The sequence below is a fragment of the Zootoca vivipara genome, chromosome 2 (genome assembly GCF_963506605.1).
Source record: "Zootoca vivipara chromosome 2, rZooViv1.1, whole genome shotgun sequence".
NCBI lineage: Eukaryota > Metazoa > Chordata > Lepidosauria > Squamata > Lacertidae > Zootoca > Zootoca vivipara.
Window position 1 is genome coordinate 98,672,278 of NC_083277.1, and position 19,056 is coordinate 98,691,333.

Consider the following 19,056-nt stretch of genomic DNA (forward strand, 5'->3'; position numbering starts at 1 on the left):
GAACACAATCTTAAATGCAAACAGGGTTTTTTTTATGGCACTGTGTCACATGCTAATATACACAACACATAGATAAGTCATAGACATCTATTGGCAAAATCGGCAAGCGTTTGCAGGATATAACCTCACACCATGGGCTGCGAAGTACCAGTACTATAACACAGAGTTGCTCTCTGCCCTATTGCTACAAAGCTGCCCATAGCTAGCCTGCAAGGATGCAGTCTCAATGGACTGCACCCTGTGTTGCCAAAAGGTGAGAGAGAGCTAAAACGGCTGTGGGAACAAGAAATGCCGGACTCAAAAAAGCTGGACTTCTTGCAGCAGTTTTCACCTTCCAGCAGATAAGAATCTGAATTCCTGAAAGGTGTGCATTCAGGGGAGGTTCCCCCCCCAGGCTTCTTTTCCTCATCTCTAGCATCAGAAACAAAACTATTTTGGCGTTTGACAAAAAGCAGGAGGCTTCCTCGTCCCGGTTTTTTTTATTTTTTAAAATATTATTTTTCAAAAAATGCATTTCAATATAGAGAGGTTAGTAAAAGCAGAGGAAATGATAATAAAAAAGAGGGTCTGTTATAAAAATGATTTGGCCTCCGACGCCCACCGTACCGTGGGGGGAGGCGATCCTCTTCCAATCAGTGGGACGTTTTCATAGCGTGGGTTCCCACCAAAGAGCACAGCTTGGTTCCTGCAGGTAGAGAGGAGTAAGATCAGGAGGGCAGTCTGTTGAAACGAACTCCGTTCTGAGCCTGCGGCTCGGAAACAATCCCCATTACATTCCTACACAAGCAACCGACTCGAGTTGTGGGTAGGGACAGAGGAGGAAGAAAGGAAAGAAGAGACACTAATTTAATAAGGCTGGTTTTAATAATGCCAATCCTGTTCTTTGAAGCAGAGACAATCCATTCAACTAAAGAAATTTTGCCGGCCTGGTGCAGAGGTGGCAGAACGTCAGCCAGAGTCTGTTGGGTTGACCTCTATGATTTCTTTCTTTCTTTTTTTGTACATAACTTTTATTAAATTTTCTGTTTTACAATTTACTCGTTTTTACATCCTTAAAATATCAACGACTTCCCATCTTCCCTTTTCACGGTTCATTTTACATATCATAAATCCCTGCATATTTTACAGAAACCATACCATTCAGTATTCCATTACTGCATCCACCATAACTTATTTGCACTGTTGAATTTATCTTAATGCTGCCAGCATTTTCAGCGGCACACAGTTATTTCCCATATACTCAATAAGCATTTTCCCAGTCTTATTGGAACGTATGTTCTTCTATGTTCTCTTATTCTATATGTTAAGTCTGCAAGCTTCGCATATTCCAGGCATCCCCAAACTGCGGCCCTCCAGATGTTTTGGCCTACAACTCCCATGATCCCTAGCTAACAGGTCCAGTGGTCGGGGAAGATGGGAATTGTAGTCCAAAACATCTGGAGGGCCAAAGTTTGGGGGTGCCTGGATTCTGTCAACTGAAATTGCCACTTTTCATTGTTTGGGACCTCACTTGTTCTCCATTTCTGGCCTAACGAAACACAGGCCGCAGTAGTGGCATACATAAACAACCCTTTTTGACACCTGGGAATTTCAGTCGGTTGACCTCTGTGATTTCTAGAAGACTAATATCTTCCCTTTTACTTTACCTCACACCACAACAAGGAGTGAGGAATAGAGGAATGTACCAGCCGACACAAGATCTGGATCTTTCCACAGCTCTGCCCTTTATAGGCGGAACCTATGAAGCAGAAAGGAGTCGTACTGGCAAGCAGCTCCTCCATTTTCTAGAGGTACCCGTTTACCTCAGTGAGGGATGCTGGCGGAGGTGAGGGGCAGGTTAGCAAGAGCTGCGAGACTAGAGCAATGAATTAAAGGCTCTGTGTGTGTTTTCCTCTCCACATGACAGGAGGAAACACACTTCCACTGGTCTACTAGAAGTCGGCCAGTGATAGATAAAAATGGGATGCAACCCACTTTCTGCCCACCCACCTCTGGGCCTAGCAATTCTCAAGTCTTATCCAAGCAAAGAGAAGGAATGTTAACTCTGTGCTAACCTGATGAAGATTTAATCAAAACAAGCCAGCAGCTCAGGAGGCAGGACACGAGCGATTCTACCACATGCAGCTATGCATGTGCTATTGTGCCACAGTCCATTCACGAGACTGTACCGATCTCTGAATGTCCATAGGGAAACGACTTGTTTGAAAACCTTGTCCCCACGTTCCAATCTCCATGCACATGGAGACTTGCAAGAGGTAAGGTAAGTCTTAGGAGGGAATGTTCCGTGCAAGGACTTACTGTTGTTGCATGCTAGAAATGGGGCGTGTGAATCTGCTCCCACTTGTCCCAGATGTGCAACAGCTGGTTAGGACTGCTTCTTGAGGTTATTATTAGGGACACACGTGCAGGAAGTAAAAATCTCCCCCCTCCCCAAGATGTACTGGGCACATGCAACAAGGAAGAGTTTGGGCACAATAGTTTCAAAGCTAGCAAACACTTAAAACGTTGTTCCAAAACATGCATTTTATTTTAAAGATTCAAATCCTACAACTTCATCTGGGCTTTAATGATCATTCCAGATGTGAGACACCCACATTTTCACTCTCTGCACTCCTCGTGACTAGTGTGCTGCCGTCATCTGGTGAGCAGAAACAAGCCTCAGCCTTCCTCCTAACCTTGGAGCTATGGAAATATGCAGGGGGTCTTTCCAGGGGTTGTACAATGACCTCCCCTGCCAGGCTCCAATGTTGGCTGGAAAGTTGTGGCTCGTTTGGGTGCTGCTCAGCTCAGGCCTTGGGCATTGCCAGGCACTTAAAAGATTCAGGGCACAGGCTCAAATGTGCATAAGCTAATTTATATGCACAGATGCAAATGTAGAATTCAAACGTCACAGAAGGCAAGCAAATACCCCCTTCTAGGCAAATCCTTCCAATGAATTTTCACCCCACCCCAGATCACCCCAAACTAGTTCCTCTTCAATTCATTTACCCTCAATTAACTTTGCAACAGATCGTGCTCCGTATCAGCTCAATTATCCATCGACTGCTCCCATTCATTGCCTCCTAACATAATTTAAGGTTACTTAATTTATCCTTCTGCCTAGTGACCCAGATCACCCCGCCAATTCATTCTCTCCCAAAATCGTTCTGGGCCTTTGCGCCCCCCTGTATCAACACCCCCGGCTCATTCACTTTTGAGTGCCAAGACTGAGGAAGTGGCCAAACAGCTGAGCTCCCTGCTTCCCTTTCCTGTAGGAAAGAGAGACGGAGGCTTCTTCAGTCATGTGACATCATTCATTATTTAGAAAAGAATAAAAAAGATATACTGGACGCAATGCGTGTTTTGAGACATGGCGTAAAATGCAGGTAACACATACTCTTCCATCTAGGACAGGCATCCCCAAACTTAGGCCCTCCAGATGTTTTGTACTATATTTCCCATAATCCCTGACCACTGTTCCTGGGAGTTGTAGGCCAAAACATCTGGAGGGCCACAGTTTGGGGATGCCTGATCTAGGAAAAGGGATGCTCTTCTAAAACCTTTCAAATATCCATTCTACCAGGACTGTTTCCCACCTCCTTCAAAACAATCAATCAAGAAGAACTCAGGTAAGGCATTCCAGTGTCAGATATGTTTAAGGGTGGGAAAAGAATGCCAGTATACAACTCTAATAATAAAGCTTGAACTGGAGGTCCAATTGAGTCCCAACCAATGCCTTGCCTCTTTGTAATGTTCAGCTAAAGATGTCCTCAGGGTTCCTCCACCAAACAACACTTCTCTGGCTACTGCTCTCTGAGGGCAGGAAAATGGTACCATGACACATGTTGTTTTAAAGAAACTAAACATTGCAAGAGGTACATGGAAAGGCTGGCAGTAGTCATGCATGCCTTCTTTTGCGAAGTATGAACCTGAACCTCGTTTACTGCCATTCCTTCATCATCTCCTTCCAATCTACCAGGAATGAAAACTGAGGAAAACAAATGAATCAGGCGGAGGAAGCAAGGAGGAGCTAAGGGGGCAAGGCTCCTCACATCAAATGGAGCCTTTTCAAAACAGAGAAGCCACATGTTTCTCGCTTGTTGGATAACTAACTCCCAAATATAAAAATAAGAGGGAAAATATCACATCTTGGTAAAAGAGGATGCTAACTTAGAAGCTAACACAGTACAGAAGACAAGAGACTGTGTTAAATCAAATCTTCTCTAGATACAGTCATACTTTGGAAGTCGAATGGAATCCATTCTGGAAATCCGTTCAACTTCCAAAACGTTTGGAAACCGAAGCGTGGCTTCTGATTGGCTGCAGGAAGCTCCTGTAGCCAATCAGAAGCCACGGAAGCCCCATCGGACATTCAGGTTTCAAAGAACGGTCGCAAACTAGAACGATCACTTCTGAGTTTGCGGCGTCTGGAAGCCAAAACGCCCGAATACCAAGGCATTCGTGATCCAAGGTATGACTGCATTAGCTTTTCAGGGTCTGTGTCTATAAGCTTCTCTTTAAAAACACTTCTTCCAAAAAGGAAAGCTTTTGTTTCTCCATATCTTTCAGTGAGCCAGAGACGGCTCGCCCATTGGGTGGCTGGAACATCTGTCCAAGGGATCAAGTCTAGAAGGGCTACTGGGTTGCCAGCTGTTGAGAAGGTGGGATGGAGAAACACAATGGTTCTCAAAAGAGGGATGGAAAGATGGAAGCAAATATGAAAAGTCAGCATGAATCCCAGCAGGGAAAGATGGTATCGAAGGATGGAGAGCAGAGGATGGGAGGCACTCCTGAGCATACCGGGCTACCCAAAAAGGTTAGCCAATCCCTGCAGTGACCTTGAGAATCCTACAGACCCGGACAGGAGCCTCAGTGCTGACTTTTGGTACCCCAGGAATCTTGTACTCACATGTACTCTGATACTGGCGCGTTGGAGATGGTCTGTGCTGGAGGCTGCAGGCTGGTCTGGCTACCCAGGCTGCTACTGTAGCTGCAGAAACTACGGAGCTGCCCCCGGCTGGGGTTGTGGGCAGCAATTCGTCGGGCCTGCGGATTGAAGGGGTCTTCTTCATCTATGTCGTCATAATCCCGGTCCCTAGTCAGAAGGAAAGGGGAATAAATTAACACCGGACTCTCAACCTCTGCCGTGCCCAGCAGAAGCTAGTGCCTTGTCGAGAAAACAAAATAAAAATAAAAGGTTACATCTAAGAGCCAGGGGAGTTTGTTGCACTGGAAGTACTGCCAAAAGCAGGGTACTCAGCGCCCCACTTCTGACTAGGGAGGAGGAGGCAGAATTGGGCGTGGCAGATGTTTTAGAGATCTGGAGATTTCTGGCAGCGTCCCTCATGTCAGCATCAGCAGCAACCAGGGTGGAAGCAGAAAGTCTTGAAATGCAGCTGCTTGATACGAAACCTAAGACTCCAGTGCCTCCCAGGAAACTCAACCCCAAGGGTGGTTCGTTTTTAAAAAGCAGCACAAGCAGCCCTGCTGGGCTTCCTTCACAACCTCTATTTTAATACTGCAAGGAAGCCATGGAGCTTGTGAGTTCTGGGGATCGTCAGAAATGGATGCATTCAAGCAATGGGAACGTAAAGAGAGAGGAGAGTAGCTGGAAGAAGTGTTGGAGAGCCTCCCCTGGTTGCCTCCCTTTACTGCACTTGTTCTCGTTTCGGTCTCTCCTCCTCTGCCCCTGTTCTTGCAGCTTGCTTCTGGCAAGTTAATGGCTGTGGGGGACCTATAAACATGGGTGGCTGTTGTTCGGCAGCAGACTTAAGTGCTCTGCGAAATGCAGGAGTATCTCCAAGCAGCTTCACACCATGCTAGATCAGGGTGTCCCAAACTTGGGTCTCCAGCTGTTGTTGGGACTGCAATTCCCATCATCCCTGACCACTGGTCCCGTTAGCTAGGAATGATGGGAGTTGTAGTCCAAAAACAGCAGGAGACGCAAGCCTGGGAAACCCTGTGCTAGATAGACAATCTAAGAACACAGGAGAAGCTGCCTTATGCAGAGTCAGACCAGTGGGTCCATCAAGCTCAGTTTGGTCTACCATGGACTGGCAGTGACTCTCCAGGGTTTCAGGCAAAGGGGCTCTTCCTAGCCTTAACTGGAGAGGCTGGGGGTTGAACCTGGACCTTCTGCCTGCAAAGCAGATGTTCTACCACTGAGCTGTGGCCTTCTCTCTAGGTTACTTGCAGGCTAACCTGTGGACCTTCAGATGTTGCTGGACTCACACCAGACCCATTCAAAATGGTCAATGGTCAAGAAGACTCGAGTTGTAGACACCTGTGGACCTTCAGATGTTGCTGGACTCACACCAGACCCATTCATAATGGCCAATGGCCAAGAAGACTCGAGTTGTAGACACCTGTGGACCTTCAGATGTTGCGGGACTCACACCAGACCCATTCAGAATGGCCAATGGTCAAGAAGACATGAGTTGTAGTCTAGCAACATCTGGAAATCCCCACAGGTTCTCTACTCCTGCTCTGTTGGGTGGTATTTGGGACGCCTCTACAGGCTCTTTGACAGGAACCATCAAATCTGCACAGCTCCAACTTGTGGTGAGGGAGAGAACGAAGTCCATGATCCAGGTTATACAGTTCCTGGTTCAGAGGCAGCAAGCATACAGAGGGACAGCACCCATTGTTGCCATTGCATTCATCCCCATTTAAATCCACCCTCCGCAACGGGCAATTCTGTCTCCAGCGTACCCGTGTGTGCTCCTGGCGGACCCTCTTCCATCTTACCTGCTGGCTAAATGCTTCCAGGCACGTGGCACGGCACAGATGACGGTGGAGAAGGACACGGCAGCCAAGAGGGAGAAAAGAATGAGGTACAGCAAGCCTTCCACCCCATCGTAGCAGACCCCAATCAAGGCATCCAGGTAGTCCTTCAATTTGATGGGAAAGGGAGGAAGGGGAAGGGGAAGGGAAACGTCTCAATTCCTTGTGTGCCAACAGGCCCCAATCCACACAACACAGCCACCTCCACACCTCCCAGCATGCTATGCCTTACGCTGCTCACCTTGTGTAAGCCCCGGCAGTCCAACATGGCGGTCAGCTGGTGGAGGCTGCCCTCTGATTTGTTCAGTAGCTGCTGTATGCCTAGCAGATCTCTCTGCAGTGGGGTTTGCAAGGAGGAGGAGGAGGAGGAGGAGGAGGAGGAGGAGGAGGAGGAGGAGGAGGAGGGGGAGGAGGAGGAGGAGGAGGAGGAGGAAACAGAGACATATTTGCGGCAGGGAAAAGAGCATGGCTACCGTGAAGCTGCAACATGGCCTAGCAGCCCTATGAAGCTGGATACACTTCCCAAAACGCAGGGCCGGAAAGGGGAGCCCCATACTGGTCCCTTCTAACTATGAGCAGACAGCAGGCTCCTTTCTACACACACACACCCTGCTCCGTAAAAGGTGGACTGTAGGTGGGTGAATGGGGCCAGTAGGAACAGCCCCCGCTCTCCTTTCCACGCAACTTATTTGTGTGAGGGAAAATGCATGAATAGGGCGAGTGTCTTGTGTCAAAAACCATCAGGCTAGAACCTTGGTCTGGAAGGCAACTAGGAAGTTTACCTGGTTCAGGAACAAAACTGCAATGATTAGTTCCTAAATGTATCCCCCTGGTTATGACTTGTTCAAGAGGTGCTGAGCAGTGATCAGGTTGCTCCTAGCCTGCCCGATTCTTGCTCCTCTGCATTTCCTCTGTGTTCTGAAAATGGCTTCCAGTTGCTGCCCAGACCGCTCGTCTCTTGCCTCAACCTCTTTGCCCTGCATTCAACATCTTTTCTGTCGCTAGCCATACCCTCGAGCCTCTCCAGGAGAGAACCTAGCAACCTCCATGTTAAATTTGTGTCGTCGTCCCCTTCCCACATGGCCAGCCCGGTCCTTGCCAAGAACTAATCTCGCAAACGGAAAGTACAAATCTGCTTCGGCCCAGTTCTACGCAACATACGCTGACATGGAAGGCTTCACAAAATGGCTTGGCACAGCCCCGATTCGTTAAGACAACCCAGCACTGTGCTGTTTACCTCGGCAGTAGGGAAAAGAGGGAGAGCAAACTGCATGAGGCCTTGGATCTGGATCTGCATGGTCGTGAGAGAACGCTGGTAGATGGTCAGGGCCTGCAAAGAGGGAATGTAGTACAAAATGCATGAGCCAAGCTTTCACACAAAGGGCCACAAATTCCAAGTCTTCACTGCTTTACAAGTAGACACAACCAGCCTCTTCCAAATCCTGGGAGCCAGTCAGCCCACCCCCCTCGTTACATGGCAAAACTTTAGCCTCTCTCTCCTGCCGCCCAACCAGCTGTGAAGCCTGGGTGGTTCGACCTACAGGCTCTTAGAACCATTTATGGCAGGCATCCCCAAACTTCGGCCCGCCAGATGTTTTGGACTACAATTCCCATCATCCCTGACCACTGGTCCTCTTAGCTAGGGATCATGGGAGTTGTAGGCCAAAACATCTGGAGGGCCGCAGTTTGGGGATGCCTGATTTATGGCTTCTCCTTTTCCTCCTCTCCACGAAGAATACCAGATTTAGGGAAGACCTAGGGATGGGTTCCACAATAGGGACTGAACTTGTGAGGCAATTCCCCAAGTTCAGGCAAGGAAAACTCCTTTTATTGGAGAGGTGTGGCACCCACAAATCTAACTCCCCACTCCGCCGCAAAACGTAGCTTCCGATGCGATGGGAAGTTCATTCATAGAATGAGGGTGCAGAGTTGCAAAGTTGCAAAGTTGGAAGGAAGCCCTGTGGGTTATCTAGCTCAATGCAGGAAATCTAGACTCAAGAGCAGCCTCAAACAGCCTCTCCATGGAAACCATCAGCATGGTTAACCCTCTGTATAATTGGTTCCTGCTCTTACTGTCAAGGAAGTTTCCTTCCAATGTTCAACTACAGTCCACCCTCCTGTAATTTAAGCCCGTTAGATCTTTCCACTGCAGGTAGACTGAAGACATACTATCGGGAAGTTCCTATCATCAGGCTACCCACATTTCTTACCTGCTGGAAGGGGTTGGTCAGACTCTGGCTGCAATACAGGTAGTACCGTACAATCACTGCAAGGAAGAGGGTCATAGGTCAATGGGACAGTGGCGCCCCTATTAGCCCAACCCAACTTGAGCAGATCTCCTATCTGGGAATCTGCCTGCTTGCAAGGCAACAAACCCTCTTGTGGCTCAGATAGCGCCATAAAGAACTGTCTCCCTTTCACAACGCTGACTCCGCTTAATACTGTTTTGAAGGGAGGTGCCGCAGGAAAGCCTCGGATCCAACCAAAGAGGTGCCAAGCCCAGGATACAAAGGAAAACAAGGCCAGGAATAGGATGTGCATATTCCTGGTGCCCCACAGCACAGAATCTGCTATGGAGGCATGATTCTGTAAGAATTCCAGCTTTAATTACGGGAGACTATTATTTATTATTGTTTATTAGTCTGTATGCTGCTTAATATGCCAAAATGGCTTCTAAGTAGTTGACAACTATAAAATCAACGGGCAATTAAAATACAAAGTAACAAATCCACTGGGGCATTAAAAGGCCCTTAATTAAAATATGTAATAAAACAAGCAAATTTAAAAGTGTAACAGTTAAAAAACAGTTATACTGAACATTATGCTAACAAATGTAGTTCCCTGAATGCCTGTCAACCCATTAGCGTGATTGTGTCATTTGCAGAGCGTAAATGCTTCCTGCACTGATTTTCCCATGTAAATGCCCCCCCCCCCGGTGTAGTTTTGTCCTAAAAAGGTGTAGGGGGGATTGGAGTGAAGCTGTGCCCACAATTTCAGAAAAACAACAAGTCTTCAGCAAATACGTACAACACAAGAGAGCTTTTGACACAGTGTCCAAGAGCAATAGATGGTCTATACAACGTTTTTGTACCACTATGTAACAGATCATCATTCCACCTCTTCTTCTTCACTCCAAATTTATGCCAAACATTTAAGCAAAATCCCAACAAAACTTCCAATCACTGCAATCAAAAGCTCAGGTTTTTTCAAAACTGCCCAATCTACACAGATTTATTATTTGGCTATTACGTGAAAGGAACTTGTTGCAGAATATCCCAACCACCAAGGAGAGAGACGGATGCATTGAGAGTCTTAGAAGAAGTGTTGACAGGCCACAACCCTGCTTCTCGTTTCATGTCCACCGCTGGTTGCAAAGGGACAGCTTCTGCATTTACCAGTGGGCGAGAGGCAACTGGGGAGGTTTTGACAGCCCTGGCATGTTTTATCAGCTACGAAAAATAAAGCTACTATGTCCCTAGAGGTCCAGGGATTGAAGCTTCCTTTCTGAACTAAGCTGAGTATTTTAAAAGCCAGAAGTCTGTTCTAAAGCAAGCACAAGTGTGACCTTGGGTGCCCTTTGTTCGGACAGGTATGGCCTCCCTCGATCCGAGTCTGCAACTGTACACCCTAAGGATACCCTGTGGACTGCGATGCCCAACTGAGAGCAGGAAGAGGGTCAGGCGATACAAACTGCAATGTTAGTTGCGCTTTATCCGACTTCTGTCCAAATCAAGGATCGCCCACGCCACCCAAACGACATAGGAAACTATGATCTTACCTGCACTGAGGTCGCTTTGCGTCATGTTCATGATGAACTTATCTGGAGCCATGCAGAAGTCACTGGTACCCTATGAGAGACAGAGTTTTAAAAAGGGAGGCACTGTGATGGCTAGAAGTATGACTTGAGGAGGTCATGCACCTGGTTGGGTGGGGAGGAAGGGTTGTAGCTCAGTGGAAGAACATCTACATGGTCCAGTCCCTGGAATCTGCAGGTAAGGCTGAGACTCCCTGCCTGAAACCCTGCAGGGCTGCTGTCAGTTAGCGTAGGCTGCTGAACAGACTCTTGGGTTGGGGTATTTGTTGCTGTTGTGGGTATGAATTCTTTGTATCTTTATATTTAAACCTTACGTTTTATATGGAAATTTCTATTTGGTGGTTAGCGTACTTTTCGATGTGTTTTCTTTATTTTTTATGGCTTGTTGTTGTTTAGTCGTGCCCGACTCTTCGTGACCCCATGGACCAGAGCACGCCAGGCGCTCCTGTCTTCCACTGCCTCCCGCAGTTTGGTCAAACTCATGTTCGTAGCTTCGAGAACACTGTCCAACCATCTCGTCCTCTGTCGTCCCCTTCTCCTAGTGCCCTCCATCTTTCCCAACATCAGGGTCTTTTCCAGGGAGTCTTCTCTTCTCATGAGGTGGCCAAAGTATTGGAGCCTCAGCTTCAGGATCTGTCCTTCCAGTAAGCACTCAGGGCTGATTTCCTTCAGAATGGATAGGTTTGATCTTCTTGCAGTCCATGGGACTCTCAAGAGTCTCCTCCAGCACCATAATTCAAAAGCATCAATTCTTCGGCGATCAGCCTTCTTTATGGTCCAGCTCTCACTTCCATACATCACTACTGGGAAAACCATAGCTTTAACTATATGTACCTTTGTAGGCAAGGTGATGTCTCTGCTTTTTAAGATGCTGTCTAGGTTTGTCATTGCTTTTCTCCCAATAAGCAGGCGTCTTTAAATTTCGTGACTGCTGTCACCATCTGCAGTGATCACGGAGCCCAAGAAAGTAAAATTTCTCACTGCCTCCATTTCTTCCCCTTCTATTTGCCAGGAGGTGATGGGACCAGTGGCCATGCTCTTAGTTTTTTTGATGTTGAGCTTCAGACCATATTTTGCGCTTTCCTCTTTCACCCTCATTAACTTCCTCATGTTTATGGCTACTCTTATGTTTTTAATGATGTGAATCCTTTTATGCTGTCAGCCGCCTCGAGCATCATTTTTAAGGATGGAAAAGCGGGATACAAATAAAAGGATGTTGTTGCTGTTAAGAGGTGTCGTTGCTCCGGAAACGAAACGAAACTACAAAAAGGACTGTGGTAGGCATAGCGAGAGGGCCGAAATGTTTGCCCTGGCTTATATGCATCCAAAAATCAGCAGGGCTTCAGCAGCCCGCATACTGAGAAGCTTGGGTTACGCAGTTTTCACCAGCCAGAGCCACCACGTTAGCCAGGAAGGGAGCACAAAAGCTGTGAGCTGGGCTAAATAGCTCAACAGTCGTCCTGTATCACAAGGGGCTTGTGACGTGTCGTATAGACAGGAAACAGGAAGTAGTACCTGTTGCTATTGTGTATCTGTATATATGACATCGTCTGTTTCTGTTGTTATGCTGTTCGTCGGAGCTGCAGCATCATGGAGTTAAATACTCCTGGGTGAAGCTGTCTTAAATTTGAATAAATCTTATTTGTTTTAATGAACAAGGCAGTGAAAGTGATTTATTTCACGAGCACTGAAAGCTGGAAAGTTTCCGCTGCTACAAGCTGCGTTTGAACTGTTATCTAAACTTCAGAAGGACGTTTAGAAACAAGGCTTTACTTTCGTGAAGGAAGCGTGCAAGGCAAGGAGTTTTTGCTACGCTGCTACAACTTTGCTAAGAAAAGCAAAACACAAGCCATCGCAAGACACACAGATACTGTTCTAGCTCTTAAAGCAACCTCAACACTAAGGGAGGAGAGAAGAAGCGGGAAGCTACGTCCCAGGTTTTGTGCTTACCACTGCTCCCGAAACATCTGCTGCAAAGGAAGACCAGCTGAGAATGAGTGTGAAAAGCCCACAGCATAGAATCCTGCGGACAAAAGGCAAAACAGTCGGTGGACAGAAGCAGGGCTCCCTGAGAAGGTGTTGAGACAGGACCGCCCCCCCCCACTTATGTATACAGCGCTTAGTGCGATGAGCGGCTTCTAGTTCTTGCTGCCCTCAGCCTTACAACGTACCTGTGACTGCAACTATTTTACAGATGCAGAATGGAGGCAGAGCGGGGAAGGACTGTGGAAGCGGCGCCCAAAATGAGCCTAGGGACAACTATGCAGACTTAACGTGCCATGTGATGATTTATATATTCATTCCGGTGATTTATAGCCCAACTCTCCGGCAGGGCCCCAACATGAAACAATACAATACATAATGAAATAAAACCGACCTGAAACAAAATCCAAACCCTAACAAACAATAAAACTATAGATTGCATTAAGGAAGAGTGAGAGTGACAAAATGCCTGTTCCGGTCAACTAACCCAAGTGCAGGAGTCCTGTACTCACACAATAAGCAGACATTTGGAGTGCTTCGCCAGGCCCAGGCAGGCAATAAGGCAGATCACCAAGTCCAGGATGAACAGCAAGAGGTAGGAGAGCCATCTGCGGAGAGAGGGAGGCTTATAGAATCACAGAATTGCAAAGTTGGAAGGGACCCTGAGGATCATTGAGTCCAAGCCCCCAGGAATAGACAGCTGCCCCATACGGGGATCGAACCTGCAACCTTGGCGTTATCAGCACCATGCTCTAACCAGCTGAGCTATTCGGTTATGATTCGGGCAATCCTGCAGAAAGGCTGGAAAAAGGTGAAATGCAAGCAAGACCACAGATATTAAACGTGAGGGACTGCAGTACCTCAGAACCAGCCTTCTCCAAGCTGGTAACCCTCCCACATATTTTGGAATACAACTTCCATCAGGCCCAGCCAGCTTGCGCCAAGCCACCCCCGTCCAAACTCTTTCGACATCCGGTAAGACTGGCTGTGGCATGGAATGGACGTGAGCAACAGCCCAACGCCTCTCTCCCAACCCCTTTCCTCCTTTCATGTACGTATTACTCAACATTTTGCAGGAGAAATCACAGGCAGCTGCGTCACTGATTTATTGGGGAACAGTTATATTTTTGTGGGATGCCAACACAGCGAATGTGAAGTTTCATGGCATAGGCTTTCCTAAATTTTCCTGCCCCCTGACAAATATATTTATGGACACTATATGGCCCTATTCCTCATTATTGTGGCAGTAGGGGGGTGAGAGACTTAAAATAATGCAGTTGTGCAACAGCTCCTTTGATTTTTATTGGCATCGTTACAAAGTACCGGTACCATGTCCTTCCGCACAGAGAAGCGGGGCTTTGACTTTGGGCGGTGCACACTCTCTCTGTGTGGGTAGGCTTCAAAACACAGAAGGGAACACTGTCATGGCTACGTCTGAAATTGAAGCGTGAACTCGGCCCTGCAAATGACTGAAAATAAAGGTGACAACCGTCCTGTCCGCATTCTTGCAAAGTGTATTTCCTTGTTGAGGCCAGGGACTTTCAGTGTCCAAGCCAGAAGATGGGCCAAGACAGCTTCCCTGCAGAAGAAGCCTAGGACTGAGAGATTTTGACAGCAGCTTCACTCTATCAGCCTCAGGGCTCAGTGCAGCATATTTCCTTACAGGGATCGACAAGGACACGGTGGGTGGTTTCAGACAGTGGATCTCCTGCCCTTTCTCCCTTTTTAAAGTTTCTTTTTAACCCTTTGCTTACAAGGCGGTTTTCTTTTCAAGAGATAAATGAAATCTGCAACTACATATAAAAATTAGCATATGCAGCTTTTTAATGCTAATTTGCATCACGGCCCCGTGCCCTGGATCTAGCAACACCCCTGGAGACCAAGCAAATGCTTCTAGGACAACCAGAAGCAGGGCCTGGAAAACCTCTATAGTCTTCTGACAAAGGCATTTCTGAGTTGCTGTCCGTGATATTCCAGCTTCAGTTCCTCCCCGCCCCCGCTCTTGGCGGTTCTGAGAATCGTTGCAATTTCCAGCCCACACGGTTGTGAAGATGTGCTTGTGTGTGTGTGTGGGGGGGGGAAACGCATGGAGAAATCTCAGAAGCTGTTGAGTGGGGCAGGGTGTGCTGAGCAGTCAAGGGGCAGGAGGGTTTCAGCACATTGAACGGTTCTTTGCCCTTCTCCGAAAAGGAAAGCGGAAGGATGCAGATTTGCTTCGTTCGAATAATTTATACGGATTGCAGAATTCACTATGGTAGGGATATGCAGAATTCACTCTGGCAGGGAGTTCTCTTTTTTTTAAAAAAAGTTGTTGGCAACTGTCTGTCTCGAGAGAGAGTGTGCCTCCAGGGATGAAGTCAAACTGGGTGGGGACCTCTCCAGGGTGGAAGCCTGGGCAAGTGTATATGGAGGGCCTGGGCTGCCCAGACATGACCCCCTTCTCAGCCTCACTGATGTGGTCCAAAGGAAATCAGAGCAATACATCTGGCACCAGCTTGGCTGCAGGAGTTGCCGGAAGGAGATGTACAAGGCACCTTCGAACTGTCTTAGGGACTCCACTCTGGGTTTGTTCCTTAGCCTTTCTTCTCCCAAAGATGTCCTGCAAGGGTGCGGGTTTTAAAAAATATATACATGCAGAATAAACACACAGGTTTGGCTATAGCCACTAGCTAGATTTAGTGATATTTCTGGCTCCCTAATGCAAGATGCTCTGAAGGGAGGGATACCACCGCAACACACTGCAGCTTGTACAGTGTCATACGTGTATGTGTGCCCTTCCAGGACAAATAAATAAGTTCTCTTCTCGCTGGCAAAATATGTGCTTTTGATCTCCCCTACCCTGCGTATGCCAATCTGCTCTGGCTTTATTCACAGCCAGTGGCTTTTTGCTTCATTAACACTACAGAGGAGAGAAGGAGGAGCAGGATCGGTGGATTCTTCCTCTGTTTTAATCACTGCCGGGAGTCAGAAGAGACCCAATTAAAATTCCTCTGCTGTGGCCAGGACCTGGGCACAAGCTAGTAGCTTGGGGGTCCACTGTCACAGCTCCCAAGGCGGGTGCTAAATTTGGAAAGCGGGAACCGTCAGCGGGGGAGCTCCAGCCTCATATGGGGCCTCTGCTGCTGCCGTGTTGTTTAACACTTGCTGTCTCCTGAAGGTAGCTTACAATAGGTAAAGGTAAAGGGACCCCTGACCATTAGGTCCAGTCGTGACCGACTCTGGGGTTGCGCGCTCATCTCGCATTATTGGCCGAGGGAGCCGGCGTATAGCTTCCAGGTCATGTGGCCAGCATGACAAAGCCACTTCTGGCGAACCAGAGCAGCACACGGAAACGCCGTTTACCTTCCCGCTGTAGTGGTTCCTATTTATCTACTTGCATTTTGACGTGCTTTCGAACTGCTAGGTTGGCAGGAGCTGGGACCAAGCAACGGGAGCTCACCCCGTCACAGGGATTCGAACCGCCAACCTTCTGATCAGCAAGCCCTAGGCTCAGTGGTTTAACCACAGCGCCACCTGGGTCCCTAGCTTACAATAAGAAGGCACAAATTATAAACCGGAGGGGTTAAGCCACCGAAAACATAGAACTTCTGTGCTGAATTCAATGTACATTAAAAGCTGGCCACACAGTAAAGCGGGTGTTTAGAAATTCCGCCGCACAGTCGGTTTGATTATCAGATCCTTATGACGACACAGGCTGGGAAGTTAGCAGGGGGGAGGCCTGGACTAAGTGGGAAAACACGCGCTTTACATGCAAATGGGAGTCAGGTCCGAACCCTGGTGTTGCCCATTAAAAGGATCAGAGCAGGTGGTGATAGGGAATGATCTGAGATCCTAAAGTGTGCAGTGGGCTGCTGGTGGGGAACCTCTTCCAGCTCGAGGACTGCATGTCAAGGAACTGTAGAGTTGGAAGAGACCCTGATTATGCAGCTGTCCTGTAATGGGATTGAACCTGCAACCTTGGCATTATGAGCACCATGCTCTAGCCAACCGAGCTATCCTTCTGGGCAGCCACATGCCAGTGGTGGGAGGGGCTGGAGGCAAAGGTGAGGAGGGCAATAATAATAATAATAATAATAATAATAATAATAATAATAATAATAATTTATTATTTATACCCCGCCCATCTGGCCGGGTTCCCCCAGCCACTCTGGGCGGCTTCCAAAAAAACAGAAATTCTAAAATACAAAAATCCATCAAACATTAAAAGCTTCCCTAAACAGGGCTGCCTTGAGATGCCTTCTAAAGGTCTGGTAATTGTTCTCTTTGACCTCTAGTGGGAGGGCATTCCACAGGGTGGGTGCCACTACCGAGAAGGCCCTCTGCCTGGTTCCCTGTAACTTGGCTTCTCGTAATGAGGGAACCGCCAGAAGGCCCTCGGAGCTGGACCTCAGTGTCCGGGCAGAACGATGGGGGTGGAGACGCTCCTTCAGGTATACCGGACCGAGGCCATTTAGGGCTTTAAAGGTCAACACCAACACTTTGAATTGTGCTCGGAAACGTACTGGGAGCCAATGTAGGTCTTTTAGGACCGGTGTTATGTGATCTCGGCGGCCGCTCCCAGTCACCAGTCTAGCAAATGTTACAATTAATGCAAATGTTACCTCTGTGCAGTGGGCTAATTTCCACACACATTCATTCACCCTCCTGGGTGCTTAAGAGATTGCCACCAATTTGTGTGAGGCATTCAAGCGCATACTGGGACGTAAGGTTTGCACAGCTAAATTGGACTGGAGCACTGTCACCCAAAGGGACGCGGGTGGCGCTGTGGTCTAAACTACAGAGCCTAGGGCTTGCCGATCAGAAGGTCAGCGGTGAGCTCCCGTTGCTTGGTCCCAGCTCCTGCCAACCTAGCAGTTCGAAAGCACGCCAAAAGTGCAAGTAGATAAATAGGTACGACTCTGGCGGGAAGGTAAATGGCATTTCCGTGCACTGCTCTGGTTCGCCAGAAGCGGCTTAGTCATGCTGGCCACATGACCAGGAAGCTGTACGCCAGCTCCCTCAGCCAATAAAGCGAGATGAGCGCCACAACCCCAGAGTAGTCCGCAACTGGACCTAATGGTCGGGGGTACCTTTACCTTTACCATTACTGTCACCCTAGCACATCAAATCCACTTTATATGTTAAAAAAAGGCAACAGAGTTTGTGGTTTACAAAGTGATGGGGTGATACAGTGAGAAAAGTGGGGGAAATAAATGATTGGAAGAGAAGCACAAGCACTCTGCAAGCAAACCAGAATGAATGTTCATTGTCATATAGCTCTCCCCACAAATGAATCAAGAGTGAACGCTGAATAAACGAGTTATTTGGAGGAGCCCGCTATCTTCCATCCAGACAAGCAAAAAAGCATTATCACGCTTCAAGGACACTTTCTAGCCAGGCAAAAACACCCAAGGAAGATGTGAAGGAGATAATGCAAGGGGGTGTGACCTGGGCAGGAGTCCTGAAGTTTCCTACCCCTGCCATAAGAGAGCTGCCACCAGCAGACAAGAGTGTGCTAGACCAGGGGTCAGCAACATTTTCCAGCCGTGGGCCGAAAATGAACGAATTCCTATGCTCCACAAATAACCCGGAGATGCATTTTAAAATACTGTAAAAGGACACATTCTACTCATGTAAAAACACGCTGATTCCCGGACCGTCTGCGGGCCGGATTGAGAAGGCGATTGGGCCGCATCTGGCCCCTGGGCCTTAGGTTGCCTACCCCTGTGCTAGATGGACAAACACTCTGATCTGGTAAAAGGCTGCTTCCTGTGTTTGAAAGTCATCTGCCAAGTGATCGCTTCCCTCTGCCGCCACGTGTGAGATGTATGGTACTTGCATTTATCAGCCTTTATGCAGGTGGAAATGGCACACACGGTCAAGAGAGCCTTGCCACTTCTGAGCTCTTGAATAGACATTCTCCTTAGGAAGGTTGCTTTCAGCGTTTATTAAGGCAAGAGAGCTTTCATGAACACTCTGCACATTTCTTCTTCTTCTTTTAAACATACAAAATAGGAAGGTTTGCAATTGCCAAACGACATAATCGGCAACAAGGTTCCCACAGTATTTTGTTCAATGTTTAAGGTTGCTGTGCGCTCGGGTGAACTCCTTGCGAATGGCATGCGGACAACTGACCCGTGAGAATGGAAAACCGTTCATGTGGACGGCACAAGCTCATGCCAGCTCTCTGCCGATACCTGCGCAGCACTGTAGTAGCGCACCTCGGGGCAGACTAAAGCTTCCCTACACACCTGGGCTACCATCAGGAGTGCATAAACAGATCCCAGGAAGAGAAAGCCGTCTAGACGTATCTACCAACAGCCCGGCCATCTAGTAAACCTTTTACACAAATGTAGTTTACAGGAAGCTTAAAAAGCACGCTCGCATTTCCCCTTCACATTAAGCCATGCCTCTTTTGATTAGCAAGCCCTTTTAGCTACGTCGGTTTTTTTACTAAGCAAGCATCATTCCAGACCTTCTGAAGGCCTTTCAGATAAACAAAGCTGAGCAACTGCTCG

General features: G+C 47.9%; 1 protein-coding gene across 1 annotated transcript in view; it reads right to left on the minus strand.

The window, feature by feature from the left end:
• The window catches only part of TTYH2 (tweety family member 2), an 83,488-nt gene that overhangs the window by 10,840 nt on the left and 53,592 nt on the right, over window positions 1-19,056 (minus strand). Inside the window, exons 5-13 of the mRNA XM_035104098.2 lie at window positions 13,072-13,167; window positions 12,527-12,599; window positions 10,541-10,610; window positions 8,973-9,028; window positions 8,000-8,092; window positions 7,004-7,096; window positions 6,727-6,869; window positions 4,889-5,074; window positions 607-685 (exon numbers count right to left, since the gene is read on the minus strand). Coding sequence (XP_034959989.2) covers window positions 607-685; window positions 4,889-5,074; window positions 6,727-6,869; window positions 7,004-7,096; window positions 8,000-8,092; window positions 8,973-9,028; window positions 10,541-10,610; window positions 12,527-12,599; window positions 13,072-13,167 — 889 coding nt within the window. The remainder of the gene's footprint in view (window positions 1-606; window positions 686-4,888; window positions 5,075-6,726; window positions 6,870-7,003; window positions 7,097-7,999; window positions 8,093-8,972; window positions 9,029-10,540; window positions 10,611-12,526; window positions 12,600-13,071; window positions 13,168-19,056) is intronic.